The following is a 16,096-nucleotide window of genomic DNA, read 5'->3' as shown; positions in this document are numbered from 1 at the left end:
CGCGACCAAAAAAGTTTGAGAACCACTGGTCTAAAGTTATCAGAAGTGCAGTCCACGTTTACATATGTTTATTACAGTGACTTTGAATTACCTAAAGTAGTGTGGTAAAGCAACAGATTTGTTTTTATATTTCTGCAATCTACTTTAGTTTGTGTGATTTGTTACTGACTTTCATATTAATGTTTACACCAGGCTATTTAAACATAATTATTACATGCTTACAAGATTGGAAGTTCAACAAATCAGTCAATTTACTGTGATTGTAGTTGTTAAATAAAAATGTAATTCATATCAATTCATGCATCACCTAATTTCATCGTAACATATAGGCCTGGCCTACAGAAAATAACATTTATGTTTAATCTATCAATAATAGTGTGTTGGTCATACTATACAATGATTTATAGTTTGTCTTTGTTGAATAATACAGAACATAAAGAGCTTTAAAAAATAATTGCATATTAAATCGCAATATTGGTAAAAAAAAATCGCAATTAGATTATTTTCCAAAATCGTTCAGCCCTATTTGCCATTCATGCCATTTTATGGAGTGATTCAAATTTTGGGGTATTTTTTTAAAGAAATTTGTTATTTTATTATTTGCAATAAATTGATCAAAAGTGATAGTAAAGACATGTATAATGTTACAAAAGATTTCTATTTCAAATAAATGCTGCTTTATACTTTCTGTTCATTGAAGAATCCTGAACAGAAAATATATCGTGGGTTCCACAAAAATATGAAATCGGCATATTAGAATGATTTCTGAAGGATCATGTGACACTGAAGACTGTGGTAATGATGCTGAAAATTCTGCTTTGTATCTGAGGAATACATTAAATTTTAAAATATATTCATATAGAAAACTGTTAATAATCTTTTACAATATCACTGTATTTTTGATTAAATAATTGCAGCCTTGGTGAGCATAAGAGACATTTCAAAAACATTCAAAAATCTTACTGACCCTAAATTTTGAATGGTAGTGTATATATATATACACCAATAAGAGAATTATTTTTCCGGTTGCACATCTTTTCTAATTTGCGTAAAGCATGTAAAACTCTAGATTTGAACTGTAGTGTAAACACTATTATCTCAATATTTACAATATTTACAATATTTATCTCTGTCTGTGGTCATATTAACGTAACCTAGCAAAAGACCTTATTGTCATATGGCATAAGGAACACTACTCTTGCCGAGACTGTGTCTTACTATGCTAAGAGAGTGTTTTGAGAATGAGAATGTGTGCGTTTGTGTGTTGGAGTTCAAACAGGTGAGAGAGCAGATTTGATGTACTTGGATGGGATTAACTAGTCTCCTCGTTTCACCTCACCCTCCGTCTGATCCAGAGTGTCTGAGCCTTGATCACTACGCCTATCTTTAATGCACTCAGCATGTGCACTCTCTCATGGTTTAACATCAATATTTCACATCTGACATCACCCAGCATTTAACAGAAAATAGAAAAAGCAACAAAAAAGCATTTGAAACACACCTTACCACAACAAAAATAAGAGAGCTCAAATTACTTGAGAAACATAGAATCTTTGAACTTTTAAAAATTGTTCTGCACACCGCAGGACCATTTAAAATAAATTAGTGAAGGTACAAAAATAAATAATAAATGGTGACTAAAAACAGGACTTAATTATATTTAAATGTTAAACTAAATCTAAAAAAATAAATGAATTCAAATAAATAAATGGTGAGTAGTAATAGGACCTAATTATATTTAAATGTAAACCTAAAATAAAATTAAATAAATAAGTAAATGGCAACTAGTAATGGGACCTAATTATTTAAACGTTAACCTAAAATCTGAAAACAAAAATAATAATAATATACATATTAACAATAAATATTAATTAAATTAATATCTTCAGCTGAAATAAATAAATAAATTAATTAAAAATAAATGTAAACAAACAAATAAATGTGACTAGTAACAAGACCTAATTGACCATAAGCACGGAGCGCTCTTTGGAACTTCCGCATAAAGATAAGCCAGCTCGTAAACTTCCGGTGAAGCCTCATTTGGTGTTGTGGTATATAGGTAGAGACTCTTGAGACCCTCACAGAAACCTCTCCTGCCTCGTTCTTGTCAGAAACTAAGAAACAAAATAATTTCAACACCGTAAATAATGATAGCGGCATTAACATACAGTTTCATGTTATTTAACAACATATCATTTTATATGCCAAGCCTGGTAATCCCGGGAGAGTACCTACCTACACACAATTGTACATTAAATGCTGACAACTAAACACAATCGTAACTGTTTAGGCTAACGTTAGCTAGCTAGCGATGCTATCTCGTAAACAGCATCATAATTGTATTCTTGATTATTGATAACTTAGCTTCATAGTCATGAACACATTTTTAAAACACATAATATTTTAAAGCCTTTCTTATTTCTCAACTCTACAGCTGTGCAGTAAAAATCACTTTAAAGATTCACTTTCCATTCATAAAGGTGACATGAAAAAATGTGCCAAAAGTGTCTCCTGGCAGAAAACAAAGACTTTTAAGATGAAATTGACATGAACATAACATTATAAGCCGTAAATGACAGCAGAGGATCACTCAGTAGTTCAGTTGCCATTTCAACTCCCTAGTTTTTTCACGTCTTGCTTTTGGATTTATTATGAAATGACTATTATAAAAAATTTGTTTAATCAAATTAATCATCATTATTATGCACTGAAAATTATTATTATTATTTTACTACATCTATCTTTTCTGTATTAATGAGTTTGAATTGCTTTAGTTAATAAAATGACTCATGCAAGATAATCTGCCTGCTAATCTGATTTCATGCATTGACCTACTACAGAAGTCTAGTGGCTTGGATTGATACAAAAGCATTTTATAAACAAAGCGTTTTATAGCTTCTAGCTGAAGCCCCTTGCTGACACCCCAAGTGTGAGATCAGTCTAGTCTAGGTGCTTTTTTTAGCCTGATTTCTTCCCAGATCTTCTTACTACATGACAAAGACTGCGTCCTCTATTTAGAGCCGTGCAGAAAAGATTAGAGTGGAAGGAAGTATACAGAACCGAGACGAGCTCGAAATAAACTATAATTCTAACAATCAGGATTAATGGCTGAGCTTTGCTGCATGTTTGTGTTGACAGGAAGCTGCAGGGGAAAAGGAGAGAGGAAGAAGTTGTGCAAAGGTGCCGAGAACACATTCAAAACGGAGTTGAAAATAAAGAAAACTGTAAGAAGTCTATTTAGGTCTAAAACAATTCATATACATCCCAGTCGAGGTTTATTTTAGGATGGCATATCAGGAAGAAACGTCTCAGTCACTCAAAAAACGGACTTCAACATCTCACTTCTTGTTTCATTTGCAGCCTCTGATCAACATCACACAACTTATCTATTTACACTTGTCTATATATTAGAATGCTGAACATACAAAATTAGGTATTTAATCAATTAAGGATTTATTGATTTTACTTATAGGCTACTCATAAATCTAATTGTAAAATGAATATCCTGCTTTTCCATAGATAACAAGGTAACTGTCTTTTTTTAGGTAACTGTGATGAAAACAAACAAGAATCACTACAAATTCTAAAATAAACATAATTGTATGTATGTAATATTAGCCTTTGCATAGTCTTTGTGTAAAGCTATATAATATATATCACATAGATAACATATCTGCAATGACATTTAAAGGGGTCATATAATGCTGCTAAAAAGAACATTTTGTGTATTTGGTGTAATGAAATGTGTTTATGCGGTTTAAAGTTAAAAAAACACATTATTTTCCACATACTGTACATTATTGTTTCTCCTCTATGCCCTGCCTTTCTGAAACGCGTCTATTTTTACAAAGCTCATCGGTCTGAAAAGCAAGGTGTGCTCTGATTGGCCAGCTATGCAGTGCGTTATGATTGGCCGAATACCTCAAGCGTGTGACGGAAATGTTACGCCCCTCACATATTGTTGATGCCGTGTCCGGCCGGAGCGACAAGACAAAAACAATAAAAACCCATTACAAACGAGGCATTTGTTTTTATAAAGAATATCTCTTTGGATTTGAGACTTTAGTCTTTGCAACTTTACAGATCTTCTTTATGCACCAAGAGCTTGTAACACTCCAAAGAAAAAGGAAAATCATATGACCCCTTTAAAATATTGGTACTGTCAGAATATTTCTGATTATAGAGGTCTAACAATAAGTTTTATTGGCTGATTTATAAACAAGACTGACCAGTATAAATATTTGACTGCAAGTACCAATGTTGATTTTTTTTTTCCATCACCAATAAAGATAAGCAAAACTGATATTTTTTGCTTTCCGACTCCATTATAAACAGCTAAATCACTGACTAGATGACAACAAAAACCTAATATGCATTATGAATATTTGATCAAGAACAACAATAATTAATTATGACAAATTAACTATCAAAAGTGCAAATATTCCATCTAGTCACACAGTTTATTTGAAAGCATAAAACCTACATGCACAATAACACAATCCGAGGTGGAGTTTAGCCACACTAGTACAGTTTAAACTGAATGGCTATTTTGTATCTTTAGAGCTAACAATTAGCATTTCACCTTTGTAATCTGAAAACTGACGTAATCTGTATCATCAAGTCTATATAAATTCAAAACGTTTAATTTTGCGGGTAATTTTATTCTGCCAAGTGTCAGTGGTAAAACAATAGACCTGAATGAAATAATATTCGATGCTTTTTGTATTTGAGTTCAAGCAAAATGTTAATTATAATATCAACTGTCCATAATTAACACTTGTTTGCATTAATTTAACGCTATACTTAGATCCTATATTTCTATATCATTTACAGACAAGGCTGTCAATCGACCGATAACGAGCACTTCAAACTGGCAAAATAACAGCAGATTTATCCATATTTCTTAATATTTTCTATTATTTGTGGCACTTTTTTTGTGAAGTAGGCTACATGCTGAAGAACAATGAAAGCACACAAAAAGAGTGAGAATGGGTGGAGACTGGTACACTTTTCCTCTTGTGCGCCGCTGCTCGCAAAATCAAACCGGTACATTTAGAACGTAAGTCGCAGCATTGTAACATTATTGTATCATTTCGTCTCACCTCTCTGAGCTGATCCAGTTCTTGTCTGACGGTCTCATATTCATGCTCCAGATCATCAAAGCGTTGTTTCAGCTGCTGGTTCTCCTCCAGCACCACGAGCCCATACTCCGCCGCCTGGATCTTCTCCCGGCTCGTCTCGCTCAGCTCCCGCGTCAGGCGCTCGATCTCCGCGCGGAGCCAGTTGGGCCCGGCCTCCGTGACCAGCTGCGCCTCGGGACACCCGTCCTCCTCCCCGGACATGTTTGCCATCATCCGGCACAGTCTAATACAGGCGATAACGGACCGAGTCCGTTAGTTCCTCATTCTCAACCATGAAGTTGCTCATCAATCTGAAGTGCATGCAGTTTATTAGATGCACTATTCTTAATATAAAAGTTCAGATTCAATCTTATAAACTTATTCCCCATGATTTAACGTATAACTCCATGATTTCCTCTTGTTTGGATGTCATTCCTCAGATTGGGAACTCGGTTTGTGAGATCATCCAGACGAAGTGATTTTGTCTTTCCTGTTTTATGGATAATGTAGTTCCATTCACACATGCATGCGTTGTATCTGGGCTGGTGCTAGAATACAAGACCCATAATGCTTTGTGTTTTGTACACGAAGGCAGCACAGATGGTTTAACGACTGGATGCCAAATTCAACCCAAAATGTTGCTCAATGCTTCCATCTGCTGATGGTAATATTTCAGGTCGTGCGAACTGCGAAGTAGATGTAAGGTCCTCCAGTTTCTGAGTTTTTGATATCAGGGACTCCTTTATATAGTGGATATAGTCTATGTATAAAGACCTATTTATACTTTGTGGAAAAAAAGTAATTAAAAAGTGTGGAAAGAATAAGTGTAATATTGTAAATAATATTATTTAAAATTGAAATAAGCATGATATATTACAAAGACAACACATCTGTTAAATTAAATAATTGATATATTAACACAGTCATTGCATTGAACCCAAAATAAATTCTTAGAATATTATCTGGAAAATATTTACTTATTTTTGTATATATATATATATATATATATATATATAATTATTATTATTATATACATAGTATATATATGTTATTATTATTATTATTATTATTATATACATATTATATATATATATATATATATATTTTATTATTATTATTATTATTGTTGGTACATTTTTATACTTTTTACAATTTCTTTTAAACTTTCTGTATAGTCCACCCTCACATCCTCATGGAGCCAGTCTGAAAACCCCTGCTCAACACCTGAAACTCAATTGTCTATCATTGTGTTTTCAGTTGACTATGCTTTATTCTGCTTTTCTGCAGTTTCCTTCCACGTTGCCACCACAATTGCATGTAAAACAGAAAGTATTTGATTAAAGGGCATTCAAACCACATAACTGGTTTTGCCCATCAATCTGAAAGTGAAATATATTTTCTTCATGCCAACTCATCACTACTATCCGCCATGGTTAATGGCTGACACACTTGAATCGAAAGAAGTAGCAGAATGAGCGTTTAATGTATCCAAGGTGAACTATCATCCCAATGGTGAGTTCTTATTTAGCTTTCTCTCATACGCTCTAAAAAAAAGATGTAATACTGAAAGATGTCAATACTGCATATTCAGTTACTGTACAATTCTTTCTTTAGGGTGCTTTGGATGTTTACAACCATTGTAAGTTTGCCAGATCAGATTTTAAATCGAAACTGAAAGTTGTACAGTATTTATTTATTTCTACTTTGCCTACAGATAAATGTTACCATTTTTTCTCTATCTGCTTTGGCCTGGGCTGTGGACTATTACTCTACAGGCCATTTTACTGTAAGTATATACTATGTATATATATAAGCCTACTGTGAACAGCACTGGTTCTTCAGACTTTAGTGAAGTGAATGATGTGGCTTACTGAAACTATTATTTATGTTCATTCTTATCTGAATTTTATCCATAAAGTCTTACACATGAAAAAAAAAACACACTTTCCAAAATTGTTTGAAGTTTATTTAATGACAAAAAAAGTGTTTTTTAAGTACCTCTATTCTATACACATGACCAATCAATCTTTGAGTCAGTCACTTATCAGCATGCATGTTTTCCAGCCGTTGTGGTGCCGTCAGTTCTTGCTGTGCTCTTCACAGTCGTTTTTGAATGTGTGGGTGCATCCTTTGGTAAGATGTTTGATTAAAACTTATGGTATAAAATTAATCAGAAAATTGGAAAATGTAAAATGTAGCAAATATAAATGCACAACAGAGATTAGAAGCCATTAAAATGACATTTATGTTGAAAATGTATTGGAACAGGATTTGTTTAACGTTTTTCACAGGTTTGCCAGCACATACTAAAAGATGTAAGGGTCGACCTTACCACTGGAAAGGTATATCATTTTATTGTGTTCAGACAGGTTGCCCATTCTTCCAGGCCATTTGATAAACATGAAAACTGGTTTGTTATTAAAGATCTATTTTTTTCTACAGATGTTATCTGGGGTTATTGTATGGCTTTCTTTGTGACAGTCCTCCATCTCAGGTCTTATCATGGTACAGTGTTAACCTCAACTTCCTAAGAGAGACATCACAAGGCTTCTTTGCTGCACTTCTTCTCAGCTCATTGTTTTTTTAAAGCACAAGCTGAAGCTCTTCTAGGTGGTGCTCCTCATATGTGTTGGGATATATTTCATAAATTCAGTAAATACGATACTGTTCAAAAGTTTGGGGTCAGAACTTTTTTTAATATAAAAAATTACTACTTTAGTCAAAGATGCATTAAATTGAATTAAAGTGAGTGACAGTAAAGACATCTATGATATTTCAAAAGATTTCTATTTTAAATCAATGCTGTTCTTTTAAACTTTCTATTCATCAAATAATCCTGAAAAAAATGTATCACAGTTTCCACAAAAATATGAAGCAGCACAACTGTTTTCAGCATTGATAATATGTTTCTTAAGTGGCAAATCAGCATGTTAGTCTGTCGAGCATAAGAGACTTCTTTCAAAAACATTTAAAAAATCTTACTGACCCCAAGCTTTTGAACAGTATATACTGTATATATGATGCAATAATCCAAGTTTTCTGATTCTGTTGCAGTCTATACTCTGTCTTGTGGCTGTGGCCTCGCTGTGTTTGCTATAAGAGGAGCAATACGCAAATATAATGCTCTATGGTGAGAACTTTTTGCAGGGATTCATGATGTGTGGCATTGAAGTAGATTATTTTCTAAGGACTAGTTGTTCCTGTCTTTTAAACAGGAAGATTAGAAATGCAAGGCATTACTATGACTGAACTGAAATGAATGTTTACTAAAGGTAAGAAAGAAAAAAATTAACATTTATTTATTTATTTTTATACTGCAATTGTGATCATTGTCAATGTCTTTTGCAGGTGTCCATTTATGTTCATGCACATTTTTTTTTAAGTTTGTAAAGCTCTATTCACATACATATTGTTTCATGGGAGCTTTATATCAAATTGTCATGTTAATTATATGTGATCTGATTTCATTTAGCACATTTCACATCTGTTGCAAAAACTGTGATTTAATATTGTTTTATTATTTGTTACCTTTTGTATTTTGCTGTTTTGTGGTTTTGATTAATAGTTATTCTACTGATTTTTCGAAGTTGTAAATAAAACAAAGAATATTAGAGTGTTTAGAGATTTCTCTAAACATATTTCTCAGGTCTAAAATAATACTTAATCTCACAATTAATTCAATGCCTTTCTTTGTCATTCATTTTGAAATGTACTAGTAATTTCTGAGTGAAAATGGTTTCTACACCATTTTTTCAGTGTATAATACATTCTATGTAAATGTTTTTTTTTTTGCTTAAAATTAAAACAATAGTATAGTATTGTATTTCATCTTACAAACAAATGAATTATTCTTATTTGTTTAAATATACAACAGTTTCTCTTTACAACATACAGTGTGACAACATGCCCCAATTTAGTGGCAAGTATATGTTTTAAATGACCTGTTCAGTAATAATGGAAAGTGACTTTAAAAAAATAAACCCACTCTGAAAAATATTCAGTACGTGTGTGACAACTAGCCCCGGTCTCACCTATTAGAGTGAATAAAACAGGCAACACATACATGATGTCTCAAACTCAAATGCAGAGGGTTTTAATCAATGACTTGTTGAGTTACAACGAAAAATAACAGAGGATGTGTTTGTTGTAGGTTCATAGTTCAGGTATAACAGCACGTTCCAGTGACGCTGATGGTTTCATCCATCTCTCTCATCTTCTCTGGCCAGAAAAGAACCATGTTTCATGCTCATAACACCACAAAATGCTACTCCATCTTTGTAAATACTGAGATTATACTACAAACAGTTTCACGGAAGACAACCATTTACTACTTTACTGAAGCACCCTGCAGACATTCTCATTTGATTATCTGTTTAAAGACTGAACTCTACGAATGTAACATCAAATCGTTTTTTTTTTTTTGCACAGGTTTCTGTTCCCGTGAAATCCAGCCCCGCCCGGTCGTCATAGCAACACAGTAACAATATAAAAAGTATTAAAATATAATGTCGCAAACAGTTTTATTGTTGGGTCTTATCAAATGACTGTTAAAAACACGAGTGTCACGTTGTACAGCATATCGATGTTTTCTGAGGTGATAGTGTAAATACGTTTTAGAGTCGCTATAAGCTTTCAACTTTGATTTTCAAATCAACATAAAACAATACATTTGTCTTTTCATAATCTAATTAATACCAGGTGGACAAAATCAAGTCCCTGCCTATAAATTTTCATCCTGTTTCATTCAAGATATGTCACTTTATGCAAGTAAAAATGGTTGTAAATATGGTTTAATGTTGATTTTAAACTATTAGTACAAGAACATTGCTAGAAAAAGACTACTGTATATGTATTTGTATGTACACTAGCGTTCAGAAGTCTGAGGTCAGTCAAATTTGTAAAATCTTTTTGAAAGAAGTCTCTTCTCACTATGGCTGCATTTATTTGATCAAAAATACAGTAAAAACAGTAATATTGTGAAATATTATTACAATTTAAGTTTTCTATTTAAATATAATTTAAAATGTATAATTTATTATTTATTTGATCAAAAATACAGTAAAAACAGTAATATTGTGAAATATTATTACAATTTAAGTTTTCTATTTAAATATAATTTAAAATGTAGGCTACTTTATTCCTGTGAAGCAAAGCTAAATTTTCAGCATCATTACTCCAGTCTTCAGTGTCACATGATCCTTCAGAAATCATTCTGGGGTGTGTTTCCCAAAAGCATCCTATGGTGGTTCGTTCCATTGAACTCTATTGGTAACGACGGAACTTCCGACCATAGTTGCTTTTGGAAAACGCACCCCTGATTAGGTAAGATGCTGATTTGATGCTCAAGAAACATTTCTAACTGTCAATGCTGAAAACAGTTGTGCAGCTTAATATTTTTGCATATTAATTTTTCATGATGAATATAAAGTTCAAAAGAACATCATTTATTTGAAACAAATCTTATGTAACATTATAAATGGCTTAACTGTCACTTTTGATCAATTTAATGCATCCTTGCTGAATTAAACTATTAAAGGGGTCATATGATGTTGCTAAAAAGAACATTATTTTGTGTATTTGGTGTAATGAAATGTGTTTATGCGGTTTAAGGTTAAAAAAACACATTATTTTCCACATACTGTACATTATTGTTTCTCCTCTATGTCCCGCCTTTCTGAAACGCGTTGATTTTTACAAAGCTCATCGGTCTGAAAAGCGAGGTGTGCTGTGATTGGCCAGCTATCCAGTGCGTTGTGATTGGCCGAATTCCTCAAGCGTGTGACGGAAATGTTACGTCCCTTACCATATTGTGATGCCTGCGGCAACCACATGTGACGACCCCGGGCTGGACTCCGCTTCGTCCACAGTGAAAGCCGATCCGGCGATCCACGCGTAAAGTTGAAGTATTTCCTCAGCGACAAGCACGGATCAGCTCCAGGCATGACGAAGCAGATATCGTCCTCTTTTGGAAGGCCAGACAAAGTAGTTTCGCTTTCACAATGAAGCGCACAGTGCCTTCACGACATGGCGGCGGCGGCAACAATACTACAGCGAGAATAAAAGTTACGCCTTCTTTCTTTGCGTGAAGATGTGGGAAGAGTTGCATAACGCCGCCCAAATAGTGACGTAGATATGTGGGGGCGTGTTAGAATGAGCCGTTTTAGGTAGGCGTGGCTGACTCTTAACTTTTATAAAGAATATCTCTTTGGATTTGAGACTTTAGTCTTTGCAACTTTACAGATCTTTTTTATGCACCAAGAGCTTGTAACACTCCAAAGAGAAAGGAACAATTTAAATCGCATCATATGACCCCTTTAATTAAAAAATCTGACCTCAAACTATTGAATATTAGTGTATTTGTAAGGAAAAAAATGGAATGTGAACATTACTTCAAAATGTACACCACGTATCTCACATTACTATTATACTCACACGGGTCATTCACAGTGAACAAGGTGGAGGGAGGGGCCACGATCTGAAGAAGAGGAAGTCATGTGACAGTGTTTGTGGAGCTGGTTATTCGATTGATTTGGGGGAGTGGGCGGGGCAAAGCAAACAGGTTCACTTGGCATTGGCCGAGCTGCTGAGCATCTTCCTGACCACCTGTGTTATGGAGTCGCACAATTTTAAAGAATTCTTTGATGAATAGAAAGTTCAAAAGAAAAGCATTTATTTGAAATAGAAAATAGAAATCTTTTGTGTTTTTGTGTTCTTTACTGTCATTTCTGATCAGTTTAATGCATCCTTGCGGAATTTAAGTATTAAATTCTTAAGAAAAAATCCTACTGATCCCAAACCAGTGTTATTTTAGTGTTATCTATATACTATTATAATTTGTATTAATATTTTGAATTAGCTGTTATTTTTATATTTTAATTTTTTTAATTTTAGTTTGATTTTTTTTGTAATTTTGTTATGTGCCTTTGTCATTTATTTTAATATTGCTATTCAGGTTTAATTCATTTTATTCCAGTTCTATTTTTTTATTATTTCCACTTAGTAATGTTAGTGCTTTAACTTAATCTTCAATTAGTCGGCAATGTCACATTTAACATTTTTGTTTAGTTTAATAAGCTTTTCATTTAATATATATATTTCAGCTTAATTATCAAAAATGTTTTAATGTCTGGCAGATGTTAGAACACCAGGTACAAGTGCTCACCTTTAAATGTTCAAAAACACTGCTGCTGATAAAAAAAAAAAAAAAAGAGTTCCCAAGCTGGTTTAGTTGGTTGTGCCCAAAACCAGCAAAATAGACCATCTTAAGCTCTTTTTATCATCAAGAAAGCATATTAAACTTGATCTCCTGTTTTTAAATTAGCATTCACCTGTGCATAAAGGTCACTGTTTGACCTTCTGCACCATGTTCTGCTTTTAAATTTCATGTATGCTTGACATAATGCCTTGATAGACTATCCAAATCTCTTTTTATCCCCACATGCCTCTGCTTTCAACCTTGCTACGATCACACGTTCTCTCTGTCCATCCCGATCCTCTTTCTCTCCCTCAGGGCAGAGGGGATGTTTGCCTTCAGAATGATTGTGGATGTTAAACTCTCTCTCTTTCTCATCCAGCCTCACTCCTCCTCTGGCACGAAGGCAGAAATGCCAGGTCCAGGGCCACCTGTGTAATCTAGGACATGACAAGCCCCGCGGCCGTACATTTGCTTAAGGAGACCTGACAGCCATCCGCTTCTCTGTCTTTTTTTCACCCGAATGAACAGAATGAGACACGGCTAAAAAAACACAATGCCTCTCGCTTCCCGATCCAATGACAATTTGCCAACACATCATGTTTCTTCCAGCCAGCCAATTGCACTCACGAACCGATACAGCCCTGCTCGGCTGAACGTGCTGTTCATGCTACTTGGATGTGCAGCCAGGCTGAAATATGTGCTTGAGACAAGGGATAATGTGCTCTAAGCTAGAAACCCACCTTCATAATAGTGATCCTCAACGGTGACGACACGACCCTTGGTGGCGCGCACATGGTCGATGATGGTTTTGGCATCCAGGGGTTTGATTGTGAAAGAATCGATCACTCTGATGTAAATCCTCTCTGGGGAATGACACACAAAGCACATATACCCGAGTCTACATTAAGCTCACACATACATCACAATAATGAACAAATGAGAAACGTTGTACAGGAGACACACAACTTAAGTCAGTGCTAAGGATATGAAGTAGTACCTGCTGCATGCACTTTTAAATAACTCTTTACTAGATCTTATTCAGTAAAGAAAACTATGTATTACTTACATAAATGTAAAATAATACTATGACTAATATAATGCTATATATTTAACTAAAGATAATCAATAAAGAGACAATGAAATCCAGCTCATTTAAAAATGACATTAACAATTAAGACTTAGGAAATCTTATAACTCACTAATTATTTTGTAGACAAAACCACTCTTGTACACAGAAAAAAAAATACTGTTTTCTTTTTATATTATATTATTATTAAAGTTTATCAGCACTTTTATTCAGCAAGGATGCATTAAATAGATCAAGAATGACAGTAAAGACATTTATAATTTTTAAAATATATTAAAATAGAAAAGTTATTTTTAATTGTAATAATATTTCACATTATTACTGTTTTTGCTGTATTTTTGCAGCCTTGGTGAGCATAAGAGACTTCCTTCAAAAACATGTACAAAATTTTACTGACCTCAGCCTTTTGAATGAGATATATACTTTACAATCTCTTTATTTAATTGTACCTTTTTTGAGTTGCTCAGCTGCAGCCAGAGCTTCATGGAGGGTCATTCCAGCTCCGATCACTGTAACCTGATCTTCCTTACTCTGGCACACCACCTAATCAGGTCATTTATACATTTATGGTACATTATCGTACATTCTCATATAATATTAATAATGCAGCTCAACACAGTGCATCTATAATATATGTATGATTATTTTGAAATTGATTTAAATCTATTTAATATCTCATTTTAGTCTCATATATTTTATTACTGAATGATGATTAAGGGACAGCTTTACCTTGGCTTGGCCAACATGGAAGTCCTCATTGCTGTCGTAAATGATTGCAGTCTCTGGACGAGTGGTCCTGATGTAGCAAACCCCCTAAAGTCCAGATCCAGAAAATTGATAGAAATATGAAGAAGAAAATACTTTTCTGATAGTTTTTAATAGTATTATAATTCGAATTGTCTTGCTTTCAATTCATGAGTGTGAATTTGAATTGGCCATATCTAACATTAGGCTGAATTGAAATGTACTGAATTGCAATTGAACACATGCAATGCATTCTGGGAAATTACGTATCTACAGGGGTTGGACAAAATAATGTGAACACCCGTTATTATAGGGGTCGATATCATTTGTGTAAGCCACACTGAAAAAAACGAATGTTGCGATTATCTTTTATTTATCTTTCTGTTGTATATATTATTTAGGTTGTACAGTATATCAGTGTAGTGTAAGTTGTGTTCAGCAGTGGTTAGTACAAGCACTTAGTGAAGTGGGTGACTTCTTGTTTGGTGTTTTAAGAACAACAGTCATCATGACTGCGGACACAAAGCATGGCAAGATTTAATCAGCGAAGAAGAATAGTGGATGAAAACCTAAAGTAAACGATAGGGGTCGTCGAACAAGAAGTCCAAACAACACAGAACTACTGCAGAAATGTAACAGCAAACCACAATATTCACTTTGAAGATCCTGTTTCTTCAAAAACTGACCACAGAGAACATTAATGAAAGAGCTGCTATTACTAAAACTTTAATCACAGACACCGATGATAAAATGTGATAAAGATTGAGTTGTGATCATAAAACCTGGATAGTTGAAACACCAAGATGAACTTCAACCAGCTGACTTGAATATTATCATCCCACTGTGGGTAGTTTTGGAGAGAAGAGTGAGAACCAGATTCACTCATCCAACATCTCTAAAGCAACTGGCAGATGTTTTTATAGACAATATTCAGATGGAGACTATTCAAAAGTTGTCTGAATGTATTCTAACAAGGTTGGAAGCTGTATTGAATGCAAATGGTGATCAAACACCTTAATGAAGAAATCTGGCCTATTTCTCAAGTGTTCAAATTTTTTTGTCCAATCACTGTACACTGTAAATGTCAATTTGTTAACTCTACTTGAAAAAATCTTGCAAAACTTACTGCCTTAGAAAAATCGAGTTAAGATTGCTCAATATATTCAAGTTTACTCAGAAGCCAATTTTTGAAAACTTGAATATATTGAGTAACCTTAACAAGATTTTTCTATCTATGATTCTAAGATCGTCTTGATCAACTTAGCATTTATAGTTACAAACTTACATAAATGTCTTTGAATTGAACTCTACTTCCTTACATTGCAATTCTGCATTAAAATTGGAATTTAAAAAGCATTCTCAATTCAATTCTGAATATATCAACATCCTTATAAATATAGTGTACATTTGATGTATGGAGTGAAAACAGTATCAAAACCTCCTACAAATGCATGCCAGAGATCCACAGGCGCGCACACGAATCCACGAACGCACGCGAGAGACCCACATTCACGCACAACAATCCACAAATGCACACCTGTGGATCTCTTGCGTGCATTTGTAGGAGGTTTTTAGACTGTTTTCATAGTCTTTATTCACACATGATAAAAAAAACCTTAATAAAAAGGACTTACACATTGCCATTAAGTGAAATTACTGAACCAAAACATGAGCTCTCTCCTTTGTCTGGATTGCCATGTGTGCGTGAGTGGATCTCTCACGTGCATTTGTGGATTGTGTGCACGAGTGAGGGTCTCTCGCGTGCGTTTGTGGATTGTGTGCGCGAGTGGATCTCTCAAGTGCGTTTGTGGATTGTATGCGCGAGTGTGGATCTCTCGCGTACATTTGTGGATTGTGTGCACGAGTGTGGGTTTCTCGCGTGTGTTTCTGGATTGTGTGCGCGAGTGGATCTCTCAAGTGCATTTGTGGATTGTGTGCGCGAGTGGATCT

The 16,096-nt window shown here is 34.2% G+C and overlaps 2 protein-coding genes across 5 annotated transcripts in view; both read right to left on the bottom strand.

The window, feature by feature from the left end:
• LOC107696460 (protein bicaudal D homolog 2-like) overlaps positions 1-5,806 on the bottom strand; it is a 20,494-nt gene extending 14,688 nt beyond the window's left edge. For 3 of the 4 annotated variants that reach the window (XM_016496910.1, XM_016497070.1, XM_016496834.1), the window contains exon 1: positions 5,103-5,806. In XM_016496910.1, the coding sequence (XP_016352396.1) occupies positions 5,103-5,354 (252 nt within the window). In that variant the 5' untranslated portion in view covers positions 5,355-5,806. Of the gene's footprint in view, positions 1-1,967; positions 2,115-5,102 lie in introns of all 4 variants that reach the window. The other variant, XM_016496997.1, reaches the window with a different exon arrangement.
• A 7,232-nt stretch (positions 5,807-13,038) lies between these two features.
• On the bottom strand, positions 13,039-15,844 carry LOC107699061 (transketolase-like). The gene is made up of 4 exons (XM_016500259.1): positions 15,815-15,844; positions 14,132-14,215; positions 13,852-13,945; positions 13,039-13,178 (listed from the first exon to the last, which is right to left on the bottom strand). Exons 1-4 carry the CDS (start codon positions 15,842-15,844, stop codon positions 13,039-13,041), a joined length of 348 nt encoding a protein of 115 aa, XP_016355745.1.
• Between the last annotated feature and the right edge of the window lie 252 nt (positions 15,845-16,096).

Source organism: Sinocyclocheilus anshuiensis, unplaced genomic scaffold (genome assembly GCF_001515605.1).
Source record: "Sinocyclocheilus anshuiensis isolate Anshui unplaced genomic scaffold, SAMN03320099.WGS_v1.1 scaffold313, whole genome shotgun sequence".
Classification (NCBI taxonomy): Eukaryota; Metazoa; Chordata; class Actinopteri; order Cypriniformes; family Cyprinidae; genus Sinocyclocheilus; species Sinocyclocheilus anshuiensis.
Note: the sequence above shows the minus strand (reverse complement) of the source record. Positions and strands in the feature narration are given on the sequence as shown.

Coding starts and splice junctions, on each gene's coding strand:
- LOC107699061 (XM_016500259.1), bottom strand. CDS start 15,844: ATGGCAATCCAGACAAAGGAGAGAGCTCAT. Junction 14,216..15,814: donor AGACAAAGGAGAGAGCTCAT/GTTTTGGTTCAG, acceptor TCTGGACTTTAG/GGGGTTTGCTACATCAGGAC. Junction 13,946..14,131: donor TCCATGTTGGCCAAGCCAAG/GTAAAGCTGTCC, acceptor TGACCTGATTAG/GTGGTGTGCCAGAGTAAGGA.